Raw genomic sequence first — 26,688 nt, 5'->3', positions numbered from 1 at the left:
GCACCGATGGGAATAAAAACGTAAAGTCACCACGAAAGCGCCTTCGAAGAAGAAAATTAAAGAAGAATAAAACTTTAACCGTAAACCCAAGAAAATTCGAAGATTTGAACATTAATGAAACTGTAGCTATACAAATAGTAGATGCTTCTACAATTAATACTCACATTCCAATTACAGATCTTACTACCACACCCAGAACAACATTATTTCAGCGACTTGGAGACCATTATAACACAAACGTTGAAACCAGCAGTCCCCGAAGTCATTTTACCTCTTTTCAAGACACGAAACAAAAATTCAGAAGTCGTCACGGAATTCACAGGATTTCAAATCCAATTGAAGAAACACAAAAAGGAATCTCAGTACCAAGCTCTGCCAATGTTCTTTATCGTACTACTACAACAACATCACCATTTAAACAAAATCGCGCAAAAACAAAATTCAGAAAATGGAACAGAAACAGAAATATCACTCCTACAGTAATAAATCCTCAGGTAGAGGTTCCAATATCACCAGTGGTTTCTGAAATACCTACCAATATTATGAGATACGTAGAAAATGTGTCATCGGTACCAAAAATTTTAGAAGAAAATCATGTAAAGGCCAGCAATAGTATAACTATAAATAATGATAGTCCTAAAAGTGTTACTACGAGTGATCAGTCAATAATAAGTAATTTAAATGTAGGATTGCCTAATCGTACGTCAAGCAGTCCACGTCGTTTGCGTTATCGAAACAAGCTAAGACATATGAGAACGAGTACACAACCATTAACATTAACGAGCACGCCAGGTGCTACTGTTGACGTAATATCAACTACTACTACTATTTTAGGAAACAACGAAAACGTTACATCTGGGAATCAGTCAACAAGAAAGGATAAGCGTCCTCCGCCACCTCCCCCAACACTTTCTCCCTGGTATGACGGTTTTGGGAAATAGTGTTAGTTAATAAATCAATAAATTGTAGTAAATATCATTTTCTATTTATTTATATTCAAAAACTTTTATATTAGGCTGTATACAAAGTTATGTGATTTATATCAACTATATTTAAAAGCTATGAGATAATCCGTGCTAATACCGCCAACTTAGGACTTCCATAAAAAAGAATTTGACTCTTTATCAACAGTCAAACATGCTAATCTACTAGAACATTGAAGCAGTTAAATTATACTTACTTACCTCAAGTTTAAACCAGATTTATTAGGTTGTTTGTAGAGAATTATAACACTAGCCAAACAAATATTATATGTTTAAAATATTTATATATATTGGCCACCACATATTTCGGATATATGTTCTACAAATAAATAATTACCTCCTAAAATTAAAATGACATATTTATTTTACTAAGATATTATCAAAGACAATTACTCAGATTTTAAATTATGAGGTGAAGCATTGAAAATAGTGATACGCTAATAAATTATTTGCTCAATCTCATCCTCGGGATAGTAATAGTCTGGATATAATATAGATGCTCGGTGAAAAATCGGTTTTTTGAAAGGCCACTTAGAGGAAAACGATGTAATCCATGAAGGAAGAAAAGAAAATAATCCTGAGAAAATGGATGGCCGTCTCAATGGCACAGGTACATATGCATCTTCATATGCCGGGCCAGGTATGGCAACAATTGGTTCAGGCTCTATTCCAATAGCATTATCATATAGATTTTCTCCATTTAGCAGATTTGGCTGAACTAATTCTTCAAATCTTTCTTCTTCGTTTCCTTTTTCGTGAAGATTCTCTGTATCCTTTTCTTGGTTCTCAAGGTTATGAATATTCGATTGCTGATTAAAGGATCCGATCGTTGTAGGATTTATAGCTGGGCCAGCTGCAACATCGGCACCATCTCTATCATCGCCTAGTTGTAAAAAGACATCCTTCTCTGTAGATGGTATAGCTGCAACGGTAGCAACTAACCAAAAAATTACGACGTACTTCATCTAAAACATAAAAAGAGAGTCGAGATTATTTAGTATCTTCAAAATGGTGCTGAAAAGTTAAAGTTATATAGTTATAGTTATAGTTTACAAAAAGGGTCACATAGACTTAAGTGCTAATCCCCACCCATATTGCTTGTAAAACCTTAGTGTTTGCGAGCGTTTAAAGATTTTAGTTTTTGTATGGGAAATAACGTTTATCAAATCTGTTACTGATAAAAGAATAAATTCGACATGATTCAACAACTTAACACTTTTTTAATAATTAAGTAATACTTGAATTGCCTTACCTAAAAATCGCTATTCCTTTATTGATAAATTAAAATCAATAGTCAATTGATTTTGTCCTATAGTGCATTTTATACTCTTATAATTACTACAACCATTAATTTCAAATTTGATAACATAGCTTATCAAATATTCAATGACTAAAGTTTGGAAAAAAACATCACTTGCTCTAGAATATTTGGATTGATATATATTTTTCAACATCTTTCACCTTTTATAGGAAAAATCTTAATATAAAATAATTTCAATAATAGCTTATTTTTATGACGAATCGTAGACCTGTTTGCAATCCATTGATATAAACAAAGTATTATACGATATACGTTTACTATACGTAATTATAATCGGTCTCGTTACATGGGTGTTAAAATTATAAAAGGTCTTTTTTTTTATAATTTTATTTTATACTTGATACACTCCTTAAATAATTCAAAATTAAACAATCACAAAATTAGAATATCTTATAAGCGGGCGTTTAAAAAAGAAGGGATTTGGATATGGTAAGAAAATTGGCAGTGGTGAACGGTCTACCGGAATAGGCGCCTGAATTCCATTACCATAAAGCAGAGTAGGGAAGCCTACGTTCAACCAAGGGTTTAATCTTTCTTCATCACAATTATATACTTCTCCTAATTCGTTTTCTTTCTCAATATCAGATGGGAAAGAAGTTATCTCTTCCCTTTCTGGTACTTTTTGTTTTTGTTGACTTTCAAGTATGTGTACAGGCGCTACTGCTTGGGGTTTTTGTTTCATTTTGAGTCCTTTTAGCTTAACTGCAGGGTTACTCTTTTCTGCATTTGGTTCTCGCTCTTTTTGTAGAACACGAGAATCAGATGATGGTATTACAAGTTCTTTATGTATATTGAATGCTGATAACAGTGGAGACGTTTTGTCTTTTTTTTTTAATACTTGTCCTTTTGGTTGACTTTTAATTACAGGTAATAGGGAATGTACTTTAGGTTCACCTTTTTGTCTTTTTGAATTACCAAAAGCAAGTAAATTTGAAGAAGGCAGTATTTGTTTTTTCAATGATTGCCCACTTTGTTTTGTTTCAGTACCGGCTAAATTTGAGGTGGTTTTCGGTTCACTTACTGAGATCTCTTTCTTTAATTTAGTCTGAGGTTTTGGAAAACTTTTCAACGTTATATCTTGTTTTTTTTGAAATTGTTCTTTTGGTTGACTTACAGACACAGGAGTTGATGAAGGCATATTCGTTGATTCACTTACTTTCCTCGCTTCATTCTTAAATTCTTGTTCTTTTTGTTCACTATCAGATTTAGGAACAGGTAAAGATGTAATCTCTTGTTCTGACACTTGTTCATTTTGTGGACCAGGATTGGGTGCTGGTGAAGTTATATTTTCTTTTAACTGTTTGCGTTGAATATCAAACAGATGTGAAGGCGCAGAGATAGTCTTTTGGTTTTCCAATCCTTGTATTTCCTGAAGAGAGTTAGATGTAGATACTAATGTTGTTTCTTCTTTCTTTTCAGTAGAGACAGGTAAAGTAGTACTTTCTACCAATAATGTGTTTGTCTCTGTGACAGGAACTTTATCCGCTGACTTATGTTCTGCAAACTCACTAGTAATATTGTTTTCGATTTTTTCATTTTCTAAAGTAGGTTCGCCGTTGGTATTTAACGTGATTTCTTTTTCTTTGTTATTCTGCTCCTCATATGAACCCAATTCAAGCAGAGGTGTGTCTCCCCTCCCTTCATGATAGTCTTTTGAGTTATTTTCTGTTTCACCAGACTTTTCAATACTACTTGCGTTACCTTGATTCAAATTGTCATGTGATGGAAGAAAATTTGTTGATTCTATGGGTAGTTTTTCAGTACTCAGGACATTTTTATTTAAAGCTGTATTATCAAGAGGTAGTGCGGTAGCTATCGCAGCGAAACACAATATTGCAATTACACACATCTGAAAAAAAAATATAATTATGTATATCAAATATAAATTATCATCAAAATTAATATTCTTTTTTTCTAAGTATGAAAAATATACTTTACCTTGTTTGCCTTTATATAGGTGTAATAAAACAGCGCTAGAAGTTTTTTTTTTTATTTTAAGCCATAGTAAAGCTTATACTACGAAATTATAAATGAAAGTCTCACAAAATTACACCTTTATATAAAGTCACCACGATATAATAATCAAAAATATATTAGAGGCACCTAATTAAGTAATTATAATAGCTTAATCCTTTAGTTCAACGTAATTATTATTAGTTAATTGATATTACAATTCATTAATTAGTAATGAAAAATTTAAAGAAATAGATATTATCTATATTAGGTCCGACTAATTAGAAGTACCAAGTTTATAATGTAACGAAAAGTTACATTATAGATAAACAGGTATAAAATTTGTTTAATTTAATTATATTCGTCGAAACAAAATAAGCTTATTTTCACTTTCGGTACAAATTCCAGCGCATAGGTAATTGCAACGCAAGAGTTGGCCTAGTGGCTTTAGCGACTGTATCATCCCTGAGATCGTAGGTTCAATCCCCGGCTTGATGGACTTTTCTTTATATATGCGCATTTAACATCCCCTCGAACGATAAAGAAAAACATCGTGAGGAAACCGGCGTGTCTTAGACTCAAATTTTATAATTGATCAATCTAAATGTACCAATTTCTTGCAAATAAATGATTAATTATTTATTTATTAAAGAGGCGACGGCGTGTATCAGGCACAGGAGGCTGATGAACCGCTTGCCTTTTAGATTGACATGATGATGAGGTACAGAATGATTGAATCTGAAGCCCAAACCTCAAAAGATTATGCGTGACTGATTTATTTTAATTGCAACAACAAGTTACTTTGATGCATATTTTTTACAAATAGGTACTTCATAATGGTGACAGCTATGGGCAATTTTACGAATTTGTTTATTGTATATATAAACACAATTTTTTTCTATGAAGAATTACGTCATTGTTCGCGAAAGGATGTTGTTAATGATGTTGAAATACTGTGTATTTTTTGTACTGAAATAGATAAGAATCTTACAGTTATTGGAATTTGATAGAACTAATAGGATAATTCTGATAATTGAATTGAAATAAAAAAACAATTAAATTTCATGTTTTATTAACCTTCCTTGAAAAAGTACAATTTTGACATCTGAAAAGTACAACATGAACTATTTATTGAATTATGAATACACTACCAACTACTAAGTTGAACAAAAGTAAAATATGTCTGTTATTAGTCATATTAGCCCAAAGCTGAGCTTAGAATTTCAAAGGGAATCCCAGCTCCTACCCGTTCTATAGCAAACAGTTCTGTCATGTCTTGCGTTGTGGTCTCGTCATTTATATCAAATGTCGTGAGGTTTACGTCAGTTCCCGTCACCCACGAATCGGATTCTGTTACCGCAGTAGTCTGTTCTTCGTTTCCTTCATTTGTGTTTGCTGTCTGCTCTTTATTTCTGTTATTGTTTTGTTTGTCGTATCTATAAAAAAAATCAAGGGTCACTGATTTACCCGACTAAAGAGAAAAAGCTAGAGCTTAGATCTAAAGTTACTACTGACACGGGACTGAATAACTGATTGATTTGGACCATCGCTATATTCGTATCTATATAAAATCCATGCTTTGGACGGGACCTTTTTACTAAAAAAATAAAACATTATTTGGGTAAACTATGGGTATTCACATCTACGTGGTGACGATATAATTTTATGGTAAGATCACATTCTTTGGGCTTCATGTCCCTCAGATCTTTCTGTTTTCGTTATTCATGTTCTTTGAGATTCATGTTCCTTCAGATTTTTCTGTTTCGGTAATTGTTAGAGATGTCGAAAGAATGATCGAATATGATAGCCAACTCACAAGTCTTTACAAAATTCTATATCTACTTCAGAATCCAAAAATCCTGAAGTGGAATTGTTTTCTAATCTCTCTTCAACAGGTGTGATAGCTGCCCCTGATACCGCAGCGACAAGTACAGATACAATAATCTATAACAAAACACAGACCGTTATGTTTATTAAAACATTGAGAATGTTTTGTTGAACTAAATTACAATAAAACAGTCAATATATTAAATTAAAAAAAATATATCTGTTTATAAGATTTTTCAGAAAACTAATTGATGTTAACCATTACCCTTAACCTTAGTTTTTACACGACGGATATTAATACGGTGTTAATGTGGTATTCAGAAGGTAAATATGTATATATATTTACATAGTGTAAAATGACGTTGACGATTAAAAACCATGCCCTCGTTTCCGAGCTGCTAAAGCGAGACTGACGTGAGTACTTTTAATTTGTATTTTCCAAATCTATAAATAAAATTTCATACATTGACCTAAGTCCTATAACTTATATAACCTAAAACCCCACACTATCTTAACTAATATACATATGTCAAAATTTCAACATTTACAAATCAGTTGGACGCTACTACCATAAACCAATGAAAAAGGAAATAATTCAGAGGTTGGACACAATTAAATAAGATAAACCCTGTATGTATTGTAGCAAGCCTTTTTTCACTGACTGATAGACCTCGGCCTGATTCTTAAATTCAGAAACGAGACTGTATGTCAAATTCCAATACAATTTTAACCTACATGAGTGAGACTTAGTCTGCAAGTAAAGTAAAAGGAAGGTTTAGCTGGTATGGCGTTAAGGTTTTCACAAAGTATTTTAAATAAATATAACACTAACACACACAGTTTGTGCACCTCAAAAATATTATAATAACAAAAATATATACGCACCAATCTCATCTTAGACGATCGTGAGTTAGTGTCGTTATAATAAAACTAAAGACTTTAAGCCTTTTGTATCAGAACTTGTTGTTTAACATTTTCAAATCCCCGTTTTTGTATCACGTTGTTAACTTTTGAGGGTCATCCGCATTTTTAAGTAATTTTTATTGTTTTGTCGTGTCTTTATATTTTAGTTTGTTTACGTTTAATTAAAAAAAAAGGATAAACTTGATTACATATTAAAAAGGGGATTCCCTGTGTCTAATCTCAGGCAGCTAAGCTCTTTCATTAGATATACTTATCACTAGGTATATATATATATATAGGTACTTAAAGTAATACATTCTACATAGGAGTATAATTTTAGTAATGTTGCACAAGAAGTAAAGTGTCGGTTTAAGCATGAGACATCTTTAGAAAACGTTGCTTAAGATTGTTAGTAAATGTAGGTTTAGAATCTAGACTGAAAATTTTGTTTTTGAAATGTTAATGATGAAAAACATTGGCCAAAGTCTTTCTTAGACGTTTTTAATGTAGCTTTGCGTTGTGTACGATGGGGTGTCGTCAGTGTTTGTTTCAAAAAACGTGTATCCATTAAGTTTCATCTTATAATTTTGAAGTTAAAAAAAACTAAGGATTTTTTTCCTTTCAATGCTACTTGCTACTTATAAAGAAGATGCTACTCGATCTATGAGATGGAGGGCGAGATGCAGCAAGATAATATGGACTGGTATAATGCACTACTATTTTGATCGTACGGAAGTCGGAAAGTAGTTATAAGACTTTTAACTCAACAACTTTCACTTAACAACCATAGAAATTAAAGTCCTTCGATTAAAAAAAAACTTTCGTTAACGAATTAAACAAATTCTGTTTATGCGTTAACATTTGTCATATGCAATTTTCAAATCTCAGAATTGAGGGTACGAACCTGGATCTATTAAATTCTTGTCAGTCATCGAAAAAGCTAGAATAATTGAACAGACGTGTTTTCTAACAGAACTTCAAATATCGAATGGTGTTACAGTTGATGCTGGCCTTCGATTTCTATATTCGACACACGCCGAATATTTGTGTCTTCGATATTGCTTCCATACAAAATTCTAGTCGCCAGGGGCTCAAATCCTTGACCTCAGTATTAAGAGACACGCACTTTGCCGATTGCAAGAAACGATTAATAAAATATGCCAGATAAGATTTTAGATATATTTTGGCCAGAAGGTGTACAGAAAAACTATATAATAAAAGTAACAAATATTTATTAAATACGCATAATTAACCGAGAGCTGAAATCAAAGCGACGTCTGGAAGTCCACCGGGACCTTCCTCCAACGTTGGCTTGTAACCTTCGACATCAGAGGTGTATGTCACAGTGTACCTGACGCCATTTGGTGCCACCCACGAAAAAGAACCTTTGACCGCAATAGCCTCATCCTCGCGCCCTTCGTTTGTGATTGTTCCTTGTTGCTCCTGTCTTGTGCCGTCTGTTTGTTCGTAACTGTTAAAGAAAAACATGAATTAGTGGCGCTAAATGAAACGTTAGCTCTACAACCTTTTTAAGTCGAGAGCGACCTATTTGTGAAGGTAAAAAATATTCTTGGAAAAGATTAGAGGATAGCAGGAGGTTTACTGCCCATTTTGTAAAATAACTTAATTGTATTGAATTTTAGGTTTATATTACTTTTAGTTTAGAATTTGGTAATGCATGGGCTGTAAATAAATAAATAAAAAGTTTGGGCCTTAGATGTCTGTACCTGTTTCGTAAAAATTATCGCTTCTAATAGACAAGTAGGTGATCAGCCTCCTATGTCTGTCACAAGCCGGCGGCTTTTGGGTCTAAGGCAAGTTGGTTTCCTCACGATTTCATCCTCAGTAGATAGAAATAAAATCTATTGGTACACAGCCGGGCATACAACCTACGACTTTAGGGATGAGAGTCGTACACTGAAGCCACTAGGCCAACACTGCTCTATGTAATTCAATACGTAAACGTAAAAAATATAATATTTTTCTCTCATTAAAACCGTCGAATATGGAAATAATTTTCAAGTTTAGAACTTATCTTGTTTTAATCAAGTTCCTATTCAAGGATATAAAGAAAACGTTTGACTATGACATTATAATATTATTTAAGACACACAATTTCAAATTAAAGATTCTACAATAAAAACGTCGTAAATGACATCATTTTTATATAAAGACATTTCTTATACATAACTTTTATATTTATTTGCATAGATATAGAGAACAGGATGTTTATTATAAGGATTGCCTTATTGCCCTTCTAGGCAACATCAGTGATAATGAACGCAACGTAACATGTAAAAACACAAATAATAGATAATTGAGAAATGTACTATCATAACTTCAAGTATGCAACTGGCATATTGTCAAATAAATGCGAGAGTGTGTTTTGAATGCAGGATGAAGTGAGGGATCCAAAACAAGATTCAGTCTAATCCATTTGAGTATCCCTGTTGAGGTGGGTCTCTACTTTTTATCCTTATAGAGTAAGGAATTAAGAGTATCTCACGAAAATAATAAGCTTAGAACTAGAAATAGTTTCATTATTTTTTATATATTTAGAATCAGAAATTTTAGAATAATAACTAGGAAATTACGTTTTTTAAATACAAGAGAATATTTCGCGAGTTTAGTTTTTCATAAACTTTTTTTCTTCGCGGTGATTTGTATTTGACAGACATTTACAATCAATATTCGTGATCGATCTCTTTGGTGATTAAAACATTTACTAACAATATCACATTCCAAATTTATAAAAACTATCCCAATAAGAGTAGTGGTTACAAAAATTTAATTTCAGGTACGTATTTTTTAAAAAAACGAGAAAGGTAACGTAGAATATAAAGTATATAAGAGTTCTTTCAAAGGAAACCTCAATTGGATCTTGTGAACGTAATTTTATACCAAATAACCATTAAAATTTGTTAATAACTCACGCATATTTGTAGTCTCCGAGTCCAATGTTATCTACATCATAGCGTAAAATCTGCGCTTGGGCAGGATAGTTGTCCCGTCTGGTTTCCACTGATGGGACGGCTGCTCCTGCTACTGCAACGATGACGACGGCCAGAACAATGATCTGTAATAAAATGTAGTGTAAATCTATGGAAATATCTAACATAATTCTACTTAAAAAATAATATTATTTCTGTAAGTAGAACTAATGTGACACGTAACACGATAACAAAAAAGTTTACCTTTAAATTTATTTTTTAATAAAACATATTTATATTAATAACACTAACTTCAAAAATTTAATGTTACAATAGAATCATTTATGAGTCCCGAGTTCTTTTTAAACTAAAATTAATTACAACACGATATCCAGGTGAATGTTACAGCTTTTGAACGAAATCCGAACAAATATTATTATAAATTAATGAACTTCGTCATCACAAAACTTATTTAAAAATAATTTTAAAATATTTACGAACTTGTCTCATCTTCGGTGATCACGCGTTGATGCTTTCAAAGAATATAAAACTACTTTATTGATTCACCGCCTTTTGTATCAAAACTTGATATTTATAACGTCCAAATCCCGTCACCTTATGTTTTTTTATAGATAACACATTGCTAACTGGTCAAGGTCAGCTTCTACGATGTCATAGTGCTTAACATTAGTCAACTGTATATATTTTTACATATGAATTGTGTTTCTTTAAAAAAAGGCATTCATCCAATTTACGGAGACATTTTAAAATTAAATTAAAATTGCTATCATCTTTTTTATCTTATTATTATATTTCGACTATACATTACAGTAAGTAATACATCGTTAACATAGTATCGATATATTTCTAAGTAAAAGCCTTAACCAAGGTAACAGAAATGGCAAACTTTAAAATAAAACACTCCAGCGTAGATTATTTCTTAAACCAGAATCAATAATAAATACATTTGACATCAAAATCAATAGGCCTTCCATGATATCTTAGCGCGTTAATAAAAGACGATTAGCGACTGTCCTACTACTTCACATGAACGAAAGGAAAACAGGACAAAGTCTTGATGTGATACAATCCTGCCAGCGTGGAGTGACTATAGCTGTACTTATCCTGTATGCATTCAAATATGAATGTAATTAATTTTGATTTTGAAAAGACGGATATCATGCGTTAACCTCATGATAAAGAACCAAACATTTACATTTTGTTTCTCCACTAATTAAAGATAAAAAGAATATCATTTGTTTTTACACAGTTTGATTCTGTTCGTGTCGGGTCGGGGAAAGGCTAAATATTTCCATTTTGTTTCTCCACTAATTAAAGATAAAAACAATATCATTTGTTTTTACACAGTTTGATTCTGTTCGTGTCGGGTCGGGGAAAGGCTAAATAATTGAGCTGTCTCAACCTTTTAATTAAAGTGCAAAATCTGTTTAAATATGTTAAGCTGCAAATGTGTTGGCTGACCTTTATATTAAATTAATAATATCTTTTCTACCTTACATATAATTTGATATAAATTTACTCTTATTTTATGCTTATTAATTAAATTAACTCTGACATTTTCATAGTGTCTTGTCTGACGGAATGCTAAAATAATTCATAAGCTAAATCAAACCAATCCCCTGTTTTTAAGTATTTATATAATTAATAGAAACAAACTGCTTATTGCCTTATGCTTATCGTAATTTATACCTCGTAAAGTTCAGTCTTGGGGATTGAATTTATTTTTGATTTTTGGGATTTCCCATTTAAGGGCCTATACAATCGTCAAACTACAAAAAAGCACATTTTTTGTCATCGTTTCAAATGAAGCAAATGGAAAAATATATGGTGGAGTTGAGTAGTTTCTCTATCCATTTTGAATGATCGATGCACGATTTAAATAACTTCGCTAGATAGAAAAAAAATCCAAACATAGCCAATTTTTGACACTTTCAATTCATTTTATGACGAAAATGAATTTAGAACATGATCTTGAAATTTACACGATGTTTTTTGCATGTATGCATTTTAGAAAAAAATATATAAAATTATATTAATTTAATGTTTTACATAACCAATTGTTATTACGGGCCGGCGCGCCTCAGCGCTCCAGCTCTCCTTTCCGTACCGCAGTCCACCCCGAGACACTGACACAGAAATTCGTGCTGGGATAGGGCCTTAAGGAGAGGAATATACATGTCCACAAACACCAAGTCGCGGGGGAGTTCAAGTATAGCTGTGTCTGCGTAGGCCATAGATCAAGGTCAAAATTTAACCTATGTTCATGTTCAAGGTCCCATAAATCTTGACTAAATATTGGACTGGCTTTCGAATTTAAATTAAATAGCCAATTAAAGTGTTACTTCAAAACGACCGACTTTATATGGAACACAGTGTTATGTTGCATCTTTAAGTCCGAAGGCCCAACTGGTATTTAGTCACGTTGCCCTTGATACCTACAGTGGCGGTTCGAGTGCGTTGCCGGCCTTTTTTAGAAAAACGTCGTAATGTTTGTGTTTGATACAATTTTGTTATTAAAAAAAATCTTAAATAAAGAATATTAATCATTAATTTAAGTTAACATGCACTAATATTTAATTTTAATGTGGAAGTTTGTTTAAAAGAGTTCTTGTGTCAACGAGAGACAGGGTCTTGATTAAACTGTGAAAAAGATTTACAGCACCAATTAAAAATCTTTAAGCAGGAAAACATGGCAATTATTTTGGTTGTAGAAGAAAAAAGAAAAAGAAAATTAATTTAGTTGACAATGGATCATTCATCATTATCGAAAGTATGTGTCAAAGCTCTCCTTGCTGTTACGGCTCGTGGCGAACATATCAATGTCACTAGTTAACTCATTAAATCTGTTCGCTGCGCTAACCATAAAGTTCCTCCCTCTATAATTTGTAATTAATTTAGGAAATGTAGGTTCACGTGTCTTAAAGTTTTCTTATATGCTATCAATATATATATATATTGCTTAACAGCTCGGTACAATCGTGATATTGCGAATGAAAATACCAGTAGCTATTTTATCGTAATGACAATGGTCAAGGACAATATGAACATTTTTACACCGGGCTCTGTTTCAGGCAGCGAAATTTTGGTCTTATATTGCAAGAAGATTATTATAGTTATTAATAATAAACAATTTTATAATAGAAGGAATTCTGTTTACGTTCTTGAAAAAATAAAACTTGGTTATCTTAGATAGTATGTATATTATGTGAACAACATGAAAATACGATACCTATCTAGGTAATCCTACCTTATAATACCTACCTAAATAGCTCCTTAATTAATTTAAAAAACACAAGTTCAAATTATATATATTTATTATTTATTTTCATTACTACGAACTGACAATGATGGATATCCAGATGAAACATTTACTACCCTTTTAGTTACAGTCGGTGGAGCTGGGGTGTTCCATCTTATTACTGGTCCTTGAATGTGAATGGAGGGCAGCTTCCTGACAACTTTCACCTTGTGCTGTTTGGTATACTCTGGGTATTCTGACGACAGCGAAACACGCTCAATTGATGGCGGAAGAGGGATATTTGTTTTGACAGCAGGTTTAAACTCAACGACGTTTCTGACAGGTACTACAACCTTCTGTCCTGAAACCTTAACTGTTTGTTGTCTTTGTTCTTTAATTTTCTGTATAATCCATTTTTCCAAATCTTTAATATTCGATTGTGTTAAATAACCTGATGGTAGAACGATCGAACGACCGAGTGAAGGTGGTACACGAACATTGTACTTAAGTGTTTGACTCGTTTCTACAACGTTCTCAGGTTGGTTTTCAACAACTTCCACTCTGTTGACTTGCGCAGGATAATTATCTGAGTCTTTCACAATTTTTACTGGTTGCTTCTGCACATGCTGAATATTTCCGTTCATTTTTTGCAGCAAAATAATCTCTTCGTTCCGGATTGCTGGTAATGATGGATATCCTGAAGGTAACACGATGGCGTCATCGATAGATGGTGGAGGCGGAATATGTAACGGGATCACAGGCTTTATAGGTTCCTGGTTGGGTACTGGCTCGTCAGTGTCAACTTCTTCCCTATTAGTTTTGGAATAGTTCTCTTCATTATTATGATGTAAAACGTAAATAGGCTGTTCCTGTGTTTTCCCATTATTTTTTTCCACAACTTGGTTTTTATCATAAAGAGTTGATGAGCCAATTGCCGGAGGTGCTGAAATGTCTACCGTCACGACAGGTTTAACGTCTTCCATGTCGACATCAGGAGTTTTCTTCCCAACTTCAACCTTACAATGTTCAGGATGATATCCGAAGTTTGACGACTCAATTACTTGACCAGGTTGCTTTTGTTGGATAACTCTAATATTTTTTATTCTACGTAGGATATTTCTTTCTTCATTTTGGAGAGCTTCTATTGATGAATATCCTGAAGGTAACGTGATACTATTGTCAATAGACGGTGGAGGTGGAATATTTAATTTCACCACAGGTTTATTATCTTTCGTATTTATGATATCTTCATTGTTTACTTCAGAGGGTTCCTCTCCTAAGACTGTTTCATCAACCCGTTGAATCGTATCGTGAACCACCGATGAATCCACAGATGGCGAGGAAGTAACATCTATGCTTATGACAGGTTTGACATCCTGTACACTAGCTTCAATATTGACATTATCAGCATTAACGGGATTTATATTACTTTTAACCAATGTATATATCTCAGGATGGCTTTGGTAATTTAATTTGTCAACTTGTACGGGTGCTTTGTGCTCGTTTACTCTAACGAGTTTTACCTTTTGTGGAAGTAAACCTTCATCATTTTGGACACCCGACAATGATGAGTACCCAGAAGATAATGTAAAAGTATTATCAAGAGACGGCGGTGCGGGGATATTCAACTTTACGAAAGGTTTTTTTTCCTTTCCGAGTGTTATTGTTTCTTCTGATTCTTTGTTAACGCTTTCGGTTTCAGGATAATATCCCAAGTTAATTTTATTTTCAACTACTTTTGGCTTTTCTTTTGGTTTCTCCTCCACTTTGCCCCTTTGTGCTATGTTATGGATAGCTGATACGTCGATAGATGGTACAGTTAAAGTTTCTTGAATGTCAGGAATTTTTTCAGGTTGATCTTGAATGTGTAATTTCAGATGTTTTATTTTCTCCATAAGAATTCTTTCCTCGTTTTGAAGAGCTGACAATGTCGAATAACCTGAAGGTAATGTTATAGTACCGTCAATTGAAGGGGGTGCAGGAATATTCAACTTTATGATGGGTCTTGTGTCAGCTACGCTTGAGTCAGATTCTTTCACAGGGTTTTCTATAATTTTAGTTTTAGACTGATTTACTATACTGAGGTCATTTGTAACTGGTTCTTTTCCATTATCTTTATTGTCTTGCAAGCTCCATTGTTCATTTAAATTGGAAGACTTAATAGATGATGGTGGTTGTACCGAAATACCAATACTGACATCTGAATTAACCTGTCCTTCATTGAGCTCAGGTTTATTTTTGACCAAAACGTAACTTTCAGGTTGGTATTTATAACTTGATTCGTCTGAAACTAAAGAATTTTGGTTCTGGACCGTAGTTGTGGAGACGTCAATAGATGGTGGAGCGGGAATAGCTAACATGTCAACAGGTTTTACTTCTTCATTATTTATGAAAGTAGGTGGCTCTTGTTTCTGACCTTCCTCCTTGTTGTTATATCCTTTAATACTATTCATTTTTACTTCAGGCTCTACCGCATTTACTTTAGCTGTAACCTCATTGGCGTGGAATCTATTGCATGGTCGATCTAATTCGTCGTTCGGTCGCTTACTTGCTCCATCTAATTTTTCACTTTCTATGTAGTCACTGATTGAAAATTGGTTTCCCCCACTTAGTTGTTGCTGTTTTAAAGCATTTAAATGACCAAATTTTTTGTTGCCTATTCCTTTGATTACAAATATTCTTGATCCTTGCGAGTTATCACTAACTTCTGGGTTCCATGGAAAATTGCCCAATTGGAAGAAATCAGCAGGCTCTAGAATTATATACGACACTTTTGATGCATCTTCCGACGGTTGGCTCCTATCAAAATTTGTGACAATTGGTGATGCAGCCGCACTTGATAATAACCAAATAAAACCGAAAAAATACATCTGAAATAAATGAAAACATAATTTAAAACCTCAATTTAAGATTATATAATTAAATACTGTATTATTATCGAATTATTATCGAAAATATATTATAAAAACAAAAGAAAATATATATAGAAATTAAATAAAGAAATGAAATACAATTTCAAAAAATACAAAAAAATAAAGCTTACCATTCTATAACATCACCTGACGGTTTTGATAACACTTGCAATACTGATCTATTTATTTTCAAACGCGATTTTATAAGTGATTTTTAAGGTAAGTATATTATGGTAATTGTTATCATTAGCAGAAATGAAAGCATTTATAAACGGCTAATGGCATTCCAATATTTTTTCTTAGAACCAAAACCTGCAATCAGAACTCATTAATTAATGAAAAACTAACAAGGATTTGACGTCTAATGAGAAAAAAAATTTCGCAAGCATGATTAGAAACGTTTCTTATATAGAGACGGTTAAAAATGTTTTTAAAATACTAAATGTTTAAAAACTCCATCTAAATCGAAGTCGGTACCAAATTCAGCTGAATATTGCATCAAAAGTTATACAGTACCTAGGCGCGCGACTCACACCGCTTGTCGAAACCCAAATTGACTTTTCTATTTATGTAAGTAATAAAGATTTGCTCATACGTACAAGACATCGTCAGGAAACCGGCATCTTTATGCCCTAAAAGTCCACTGCGTGTGTCGGACATAGAACATTGATTGCCGATTTAACTATTAAATATAATGATGAAGGAAGAAGATCCTATTATCCTAAGGCCTTGAGGCTATTAATAACTATAATCCATACTTATGTAATAAAGTAAACCAATTATTTCTAAATACATACCCCATATGTATAAAAACTAAAGTAATATAATTACACAGCTCAGTTTCATTTCATTACATTATACTGAGATGTTCACTGAACTGTTCCCTGCTTTTTAGAATTTATTAGCACGCCTTGCGTTGTTGGCATCCCCAGGTGCCGCACTAGACAATTCATGTAAAAACAGTAAAGGGGTAAAACTCCTAGCCTCCTTTTATCTTCCCTAGACAGTATAATATGAGTTCATTTAAGCGCCGGTCAAATAGGAATCTCCTGGACAAGTGTGGCCTTCAATAGGTCACATCTCTCTTAACATCAGGTGCAATTGTGGCGAAACATCTGTCCAGTTCTGTATTTTTTTAAATCTAATATGATTGTGATTACTTTTAAATTTTAAGCAATGCATTTTTGTGTCAAATGTGAGCAACGTGTAAACTAACAACAGTGACTCTTAACACTATGGGACATAGGACCTGATGCGTGTGCTGCAGGGGGCTAGATGTAGAACGCGAAGAACTGGTCCTGAAGATTTAGGGAAAAGGCCTACCTTCAGCATTGGATATCGATAGGCTAAGCTGACGGCTAAACCTAGTTGACCAGCTTTGGAAGCAACTTTGAAAGAAGCCATCCAGCTTTTAAACATCCCTACAACAACCGCCACAGAACAAAACTACTGTTTGTTTAAAGTTTAAACATTGCCTCAGGGACTACTTAGTTGCATTATTATTTCATGACATATGTAGAGAATAAGTGTGTTTAAGGAACATCCTAAAGCCTTTCAAGCGTCCAAGCAAAATGTTTGCTTTCAAAAAAATATATACACATCGTATTATTTTCTTAAAACCATTTTGATTGATGCCTATAGACTAGTTAAGCAGCATTTATTTATATATTTAGGGGCAAACAGATACCAAAGAATGAACGGAATTTAAAAAGAAATGTATTTATTTGTCGTATCTCCAGAAATCGGCTGTACCGGCAATGTTGTCACTGATGCATATTTGGATTAGATTGATGAAAGAAGAAGACTAAGTGAAACCTGCAAGGAGTTTCTTTCTTTATTTTATAAGTAGATTAAGTTTTTGGCATTGTCCTGTTATGAAATAAAATAACACAAATAAAAGACGTTTTTCGTTTAAAATGCATCCATGCCATGTCAATAACGAGGTCATTAAGTTACCTAAGTTTACTAAGCTGTTAATGAGTTTACATTATATTGTGGTGGATTGTAAAACATACAAGGAAACATACCATTGGAACAATATTGCTTATCTGTGTCAAAGACCTGACAATAATAATAAGCCCTTCTTATTCCACATCTAGTTTACATACATTATACAAAGAGAAAGATATATATTAGATTCTAAAATACGGAAGAAGGCCTCTTCTATCTTTTCTCATCCTAATTTATCTTTTGCCGTCAGCATCCCAAGACCTGAAGCGACTCAAATATGCAAATGTTACTGGGTACTGCAATAGTAGCAAGAATGTACTGAAACCCGTTGTGTCTCTGCGTGAGTGACATAACCTAACATAAGTTAAGGTACATCACTCACGCAAAGGTTAGTTAATAATTATGAGCGTAAACAAAATGTGAGCAATCTTCCCACACTTGAAGCCAAAATGAGCCCTTTAGTTTTTGTCACACTCATAAATTGTAATTTATTATTCTCGTTTCTGATAATGTCCACTTAGATTTAAGAACTCTTCATTAAGTCAAGTTAGTTGTTTGTTAAACCAGCGTTGCAATGCGTAGTGGTATTATTTTATCTTTGTTATAAGCCAGTTGACACCCAGCATCAAACAAAGTGATTCATTTAACATATTTTTGAACATAGTATCTATCCGTCGCCGACCTTAACTCGTGTGATAACGGATTTTTATTTATATTTATGTGTGTATGCGCTTACTGTAAAGCTAAGACTAAACTAAGAGTGTGTTATTATTTAATTTAATTTAATTAATTAAATTAATCGATTTATATTGTAAAACCATTATTTAAAAATGTGGTAGGGAATGAGAGTCTTTGTATAATAAAATCACTTAATTTGGGAAAAATAATTTATTTTAAATTACTTACACGCTATGCTAGAAACTAAATTAAATATTAAATAAACATTTTGAAATCTACACAAGCTACTATACATCATACTAATATCTCTACTGGTGTCCCAAATATATAATTCTGGGAGCCTTAAAAATAGATGGTACTTCATGAGGCCAATGAATCATCATAGAACGAATAGATGACAATGAAATCGGTAGAGGAGGTACAGATATTCTCGTATTAAATATTGGTGCTTCGGGAACCTCATATTTCGGTTTATATCTTACTTCAACAATGGGTTTTCCAGAACCTTCAGTATCCGGGTTTTGTGTTTCACTAGTTTGCGGCGTGTCAATTTTAAAGTGTTTCAAGGTCTCTGAGTCAGGTTGGATTTCGATGATTTCCGCGTAAGACGGTCCATTATGCGTCTGATCGATTACTCTAGTGAGCACATCTTGTGTAAATTGAGGTTCAAAGTTTTGGTATTCTGGCAGGTCATTCTCAGAATTTTGCTTGTCGCTTGTTGGGTCAGGGTTTTGTTCATCGTATTTTTGAACTTCGGGTTTTGCTGTTTTAAGAAGTATTTCGATTTTTTCTTTCGGGTTCTGAGGATGCTTTTCGTGCTCTGGCTCGGGATTTTGTTCATTATATTTTTGTTCTTCAGGCACTGCTTCTTTAACTTCTTCAAGTATCCTAGCATATTTTTCTTTTTGTGGCTCTGAATAATTTTCTTGATTATTTTTGTCATCCTCGTAGATTGGTTTGTTAGTTTTTGAATTACTGGTGGTAGTTTCTTCTACATTTGCTGTAGAATTATTTTCATTCTCGGAGACATCGTCGAATGGAATAATCTCAATTATTTTGTATTTCCCTTTCCCGGACAAGTCCTTAGAATCTGTTTTTGCAATAATAAATTCATGAGAGTGATGAGACTCGGAATTTATTGGCGATGCAGATAAAACTGCAGCGAAATACAAAATCGTAAAAGCGATGGGAGACATCATATCTGAAAGAAAAAGAAACAATATTAATATATATATATTATATAATACCTATTAGTGACTAAGTATGAATATGCAAAGTATTATTCCTTAATAATATTCATTAACATTAATAAACTAATAAAAACTTGACGTTTGGAGTAATAGGTTATTAAATCAACATATATTCTTACCTACTTCCTCAACTATTCGCAACAACTGATGGTCCTGTGCAAGTGGCTACATTTTATATATAATTTGGGTTAATCTTTAATGTCCTCGGAGACCTAATGATATCCCAGTATATTTAAGCTAATGTGCCTCCTAGCTTAATGAAAGGGATTACTAAAGTATATCAATTAACGTATTCCAAGAGTATAGATATATATTCATATGAATCATCGTCAAATTTCTATAGACTTACAAACAATATATTTATTTGTAAAGATATAGTGTAAAGTGCTTCATTACATATCCAATAATTGTTGGGAAAGATAAGATCTTAAAAACTTCAGTTTTGCATAGTTTTATACATTAAGGAATCACTTCGATATATGTTACATATTACATACATATTTACTGTTTATTAGCAAAACTATAATTGTATAACTAAAGTTTTAAAAAGATTGCTATATCGAAAAGTCCTATCATAATTTGACAGAAATTTAAAACGTTTAAAAATGAAAGTGTCAACTAAAATATCACCAAAAAAACTTGACTATTAAAATATATGTTGAGTATAATTTTTATTAAATGTACATTTAATAGCTTATTATAATTCACGAACTTCTTTAAGAAGATTTTAAAGTAATAACGTCATTCTTTAGCGATCTTTAAATAAAATACCAGTATTTATATAGAACGTCTTTAACAAATTCAAACGCATAATTACATTATTTGTATAACTCTCTAGTAACATTAATATTTTAACGAACCGTTAAAGAGAATGCAAATTTATCGGACGCAGAACTCTTGATAGTATCACTGGTAAAACTCCACAGTACTGATACAATTCAAATATTAATGTGAAAATACAACTAGAAAACCGCAGCAGCTGAAGTCCTGAAGAGTTAATACTAGAAGGGATACGGCACGGAAAGTCAGTCGGTACCCAGCTTCAAACAAAGGGTTTTATGTTAACATCTCCATACAAAAAAACCGCCACCGTACTTAACTGCCGCAGTCGGTAGGATCGCGTCGATATATTATCACTGAAAGTCTTCTTAAAATTAGGGACCGTGGAATAATATCAAAATATCGGTGACCTATTTCTAAAATCGAATGGAAATACCGTGATGCGATCAGAGAATGGAGTAGGGTGACGGACGGAGCTTTGTTTTTACGTAACTACTCCGGAAATATCGTCATGATATTTATGGGCGAGTCGGAGCCCGCTGACCGGCGCCACCCGCGTTAACTCTCATGCTATTAATTTCAGTGTCATGTTTGACAATTGTGCCGCAGAATTTTTCCAGCTGCGATCTGTGCCTAACCAACACGGGCTATATCTTATATATGTGTATTATGTATTGTTAACAACTCTAAGAGATTATGTATTAATTTATTGTAATGTATGTGTGTTCAAATCGTAATTATAGCGTAATCATTATTGTCATGTAACTACACACTAGTTTTTCTTAAACTTAAAAGCCATGTGTCAAACTAGCACGTAACTTATGTAAAACCTTATGGCACAGTTTATACCACATATTTCTACTTTTATCATCATATAATGGCGATAATGAAGAAGTCTTTCGGTTCGACGTCACACACTGAAGACTCAAGCATCAACGACGGAGCGCGTTTCAGTCTACCTCTCAGTATACTTCTCTCTTTAAGAGGAAGAAGCTATTTAACCCAACATAACATATACTATATATTTTAGCTAAGAGTTAGAAGCGTAAATAAATGTAAACAGTCATCGCACACTTGAAGCCAATATGAACCCTTTTTATAGGACTCGTATAAGTGTACCTACTCATTTAGATTTATGAACAACCCATCTACCCTTAATTTTTTGTTAGTTATAAGCTCAGATTTTAAACAATTAAAGCCAGTTGTTACACAGCTTCATACAAAGAGTTTTATTTAAATATCTCCATAGCAAAACCTCCACCTATTGCTAATACATTTTTATGTTAATGTGTCCATTTAACGTTTACTCGTAAGGCGAAATCTCGTCAGAAAACCGGCATGTCCTAGACCCTTAAGTTAAACATATAAAAATTATCAAGGATGCAAAGATGTAAAGAATAATTGCTTGTAGTGCAACATTCTGTTTTACTCCCTCAGAAAGGACGGTATACTTCGTGGGTGTAACACAAGCTAAGAAACACTGCTCGACTACCTAGATAACACTGAAAACGTTTAGAAAATGAAAAACGGCTTAATGTAGAAAGTCTTCAATACTTTTCATTGCTTTTCGAAGTAATCTCCGTTCCTCTCCACGCATCTTCGCATTCGATGGAACCAGAACTCAAAAAAACATCAGATCTAGAGCATTTTCGTACGCTTTCACCGCATCTTCAGGGATCGTAAAGCGAATACCATAATTCTATATATATATATAATAGTATAATTTTATCTTTAGTATAGGATTAAATGAAAGTCACAGGGCGCCAGGTCAGGACAGTATGGCGGATGACTCATTATCTCGACACCTGCCATAGTCAAATATTCAACAGTCCTGTTTGCGGAGTGCGCTGAAGCATTGTCGTGGTGAAGGAGGATCCTGCTTCGAGGGCGCTGCTGTCGATTTTTGTCCAAGACATCAGGCAAACAGCGATTGACATACCAGTCTGCAGTACCACAACTGTCGCAAAATGACCTATCCGTCATCAATTCATAATTCATCATTTCAAATAATGAGGCAATCATCTTTTTCCTTGACTTCACTCCTTTCCTTACCTTTGTTGGTCTATCCTGGAAGCTGGAAGGAAACACCCACTGAGCTGATTGTGTTTTGGTTCCGGGTTCGTAGCAATATATACAGCTTTCATCACCTGTGACGATGTCAAATACAGCATTTGAGTCATCGCCGTTGAACTTATCTAACCTTTGGCGACACCAGTCCATGCGAAGGTGTCGTCGGTTAATGTGTGGTGAATCCACATGGTACAAAGCTGATGCCTAAATGTTCGTGTAATATTTTTTTTAACTCAACTCAAATGAATGCAATATTATACTACGTTAGGTTAGGTTAGGTTCTAAAATTCTAAAAGTTCTAAAATTCAAAATTCAAAAAAGTTTTCATTAGCAATGTTTCTAACTGGCCAGTTCTAAACATTTTCAGTGTTACCCACGTGTATCATAAGAATATTTATTTATTTAAATTATTGGTGCCTGCATGTTGCACCACGATGTATTTATAGTTACGCCATGGCTGTCGAACTATTTAATCACCTTCCCAGAATCCCAGCCTTTAATATGGCTAATTCGTAACCAATCTGAATGTACCAATTTTTTTCAAATAAACGATATATTATTATTATTTATTATAACTTTCTAAATATCAGACTCGAGGTTTAATGAAATTTCACCATTATTTGTCGACATATATATCTGAGATATGTCGACAAATAATGACGACGACGACATATATCTGTATATATATTAAAAAGGGGTTGAATTTGACCTTATTATGAAGGGAGATATATGAAGGACATTAAAATTCTTAATAATTTTTATAATTTATTTATCTAAATCACTGAGCACTAGCATCTACCGATTCAGGTATGTTGGACATTGGCTGGTGATTGGTTTCAACGTGGTATCCGTCGAGTCCAGCGGTGAACTTGGTGATGTAGAGTTCGCCATCGTCACCGATGTAGGAGATTTCACCTTCAGTGACAAGTACGTAGTCCCCTTTGGCAGTGGGGACTAACCTTCCGCGCTCTGAGACCACGGTACCCTCGGCTGTGACATAGCGCAGTGCGTACTGGCCGAATTCGTCGTGGATCTCTTCATGTTCGAGCGCTGGTAATGCGCGTCTTGCTGCGATTTCTGGGTCTACGCTGGGCGCGCACGATGCCGCCGCAACCAAAGCACAGATCACTACGAACTGGAAATTGAAAATAATTATTAGTATAAGAAATTAATACAGGACACTTATATGTTATAAGGGAAAATATTTAAAAAGAGTTGACATTAAAATAACTTTTTTATATGTTTTGTATAAGTTTCCAATTCCAAAACACAAAGGCGGACTTTTTAGGCTGCAGCTCAGGGCCCTGTGAATACAAAGAGCCCCCAGTCCGCATCTAAATTAAAACTTACCATTTTCATGTTGATGAAGTTTAGTTGTTATAGATTACAAGTGAAGCTCTTAGGACTGTTGGTTTCTTTCTGATGTCAATGTCAAGAGATTACCATTTTATATACTACTAATTTACAATTAACTCATATATCTAATTACTCTAATATAGCTAATGAATAATGTAATGAGTGCAAGTAATGCAAATTTCAAGAATTCGCATATTAACATTAGTAGGTAATTATCAAAATTCTTTGATAATGATTTCCTAAAACTAATTCCTTAGTTCACTTTGTTGTTTCGCCGCGAGTGTGTGATTTTAAAATATTATAAAATACAATCAAATTAAAATGGTAAGATTCTTTTACATTCCTACTTACTGGCGGACCGTATATGATACAAGGAGTGGGTTCATGGAGGAAGTCCAAAGTCAAATCATTTATGTCAATTAAGCCGTTTAAAAACTTTTGAAAGTCAAAATTACAAGCTAAACATAAAAAAAACGAGTTGCCCCTTTCAAAAGTTTCCTCTGGAAAAAAATGGGCAAGAAACTCTATACTTTTACTATTTTAAAACAGTTTTACCAATTTTATTTTTACATTGATTTGACAATTATATGTGAAGACGATGTATCTACTATACTAAAGTAAACCTTCCATATAAAAATGAATTCGAATTAATACACTTAACGATTCAGAAACGAGTCGTTAAATATAAATCCCGAACGTCAAAAATGTTTTAGATTTTAATAAAGACTCAAAATCAAAATTCTCCTCCGTGTGTCTGAATTAAAATATACATTCATGGCTGTGGTTAAACGAATGTTTTTCTAAATCTGAGGCCTAAATGCAAACTACCATGTGAACAAAATACATATACAATGATATTTTATTAATTATTCTGTAAAACTAAGTAGTTATTAATATTTTCAGTTATTCAATCTAAAATCAGGACTCATTATACAGCTTCTGCTCCTAATAACGACTTCTAAAGGCTCCGACATAGAGGATTTTAAAAGTTTCTTACCATCAGACAATGAAAGAGGAATCTATAAAAAGATAGCCTAAATTCGCCATACATGAGCTTCACGCAGTATGGAAACAATTTTTTCTTCAAACCAAACTACGATCTTGGACCTAAATACCAAAAACATAATTTTAACTCGAAAAATTACAAAGAAAAAACACCAATAGAACCGCTAACAAAATATGTAGAAGCGGATCTAAAAAAAGAACTAAAGTACGCCACAGGACCAGTATTATCTCCATTAGAAAATTCAAAGTTGTCCAATCCCATTCAAAGTCAGGCGAGAGCAGAAATAATTCCAGTAGCCGAAATGGGAGAAGATACACAAGTTATATTGGGACACGCTGAACCGTTACCGGTATTAAAAGGTTCACTAAACGTTCGCGAGTTATTACCAATTGTATATCAATTCATTCAACCGTACTTACAAAACGCGCAATCTAACGAACAAAAGCAAAGATCAGTGCCTTATATAAAACCCCAAAGGTCACAACGGAAAAGGAATCATCGAAGGATATGTGGACCCATGTGTAGACCTCAAGTTAATACAATGGAAGAATGGCTCATGCGTGAATCTTTTGGTCAAATGCCAAATGGAGGATATATTCCATATCTTTAGATAATAAAGCCTAGTATTACTCGTTTAAGTTTATATTAATTTCTTTATCTGTAGTCACCATCATAAGCTTCTTATATTGTTCTCCATCTGAAGTCTGGATTCAGAATGACTTATTCTAATTTATAAGATAATAAATGTGTTTTCTTTCTAGTCGTGTTTTTTTTTCTATTTATTTAACGTAATATGTGGGTATAATTTGTATGAAAGGAATATTTGTATTTTTTAATTGACTATCAATAAAATGAGTAGATAAATTGCTAATGAGTTGGGATATCAAACACCCAGTAGACTTGTAGAAATGAACAAAAAAAAATTACAAAGACTTTACTATAAATGAACTATAAAATGAAATACATTTCTGAACAAATAAAAACTATATTTTAAAACAAAGCGCATACATGGGTATGTATTTCTCGGTCGGCCTTTGAAGGCCCTCTAGAGAAATATATTAACTCTACTTTTATTTGTCCCCTTCAACAAACATCACTTGATTATCATGTCTGAGTAGCCTTTTTAAAACGAAATTCTTTCTTTTTGTAAACCGTAATTCTAAGCACTAACTGGCCGGACGGATGATGTCCAGATATATATCTCAACATTCGGATGAGTACATATAATATTAATAATAATAATTTCTTTATTTTCTTCCATATAACATTAGTAACAAACAATAAAATTACAGTTAAGAAGTTATTGGGAGACTGATTTCCAAATAAGAACCTGTGACATGTATAATCCATTCCACAGTAAAGTTATACTGAGTGGTAACATAAGGTACACACATATATGGATATGTAAATATGACATTATAATCGTTTCACTTGTAGCTACATATTGGAGATGTCGCTACAGCAATTGCTGTAATAATGACTAATGCATGGTAAAAGTAATATATTAAAA

At 33.3% G+C, this 26,688-nt stretch overlaps 1 protein-coding gene and 1 long non-coding RNA gene across 2 annotated transcripts; both read right to left on the bottom strand.

Moving 5' to 3' along the window:
* Positions 1 to 5,318: 5,318 nt before the first annotated feature.
* Positions 5,319 to 7,106, bottom strand: LOC123707283. Its single transcript, XR_006753469.1, has 3 exons — positions 6,970 to 7,106; positions 6,074 to 6,201; positions 5,319 to 5,693 (listed from the first exon to the last, which is right to left on the bottom strand). It is a non-coding gene; the product is annotated as an uncharacterized LOC123707283 (long non-coding RNA).
* Positions 7,107 to 8,202: 1,096 nt separating this feature from the next.
* On the bottom strand, positions 8,203 to 10,514 carry LOC123707161 (endocuticle structural protein SgAbd-6-like). Its single transcript, XM_045656992.1, has 3 exons — positions 10,419 to 10,514; positions 9,921 to 10,063; positions 8,203 to 8,458 (listed from the first exon to the last, which is right to left on the bottom strand). Exons 1-3 carry the CDS (start codon positions 10,425 to 10,427, stop codon positions 8,236 to 8,238), a joined length of 375 nt encoding a protein of 124 aa, XP_045512948.1. The 5' UTR covers positions 10,428 to 10,514; the 3' UTR covers positions 8,203 to 8,235.
* Between the last annotated feature and the right edge of the window lie 16,174 nt (positions 10,515 to 26,688).

This window comes from Pieris brassicae, chromosome 3 (assembly GCF_905147105.1).
Source record: "Pieris brassicae chromosome 3, ilPieBrab1.1, whole genome shotgun sequence".
Lineage (NCBI taxonomy): Eukaryota > Metazoa > Arthropoda > Insecta > Lepidoptera > Pieridae > Pieris > Pieris brassicae.
Note: the sequence above shows the minus strand (reverse complement) of the source record. Positions and strands in the feature narration are given on the sequence as shown.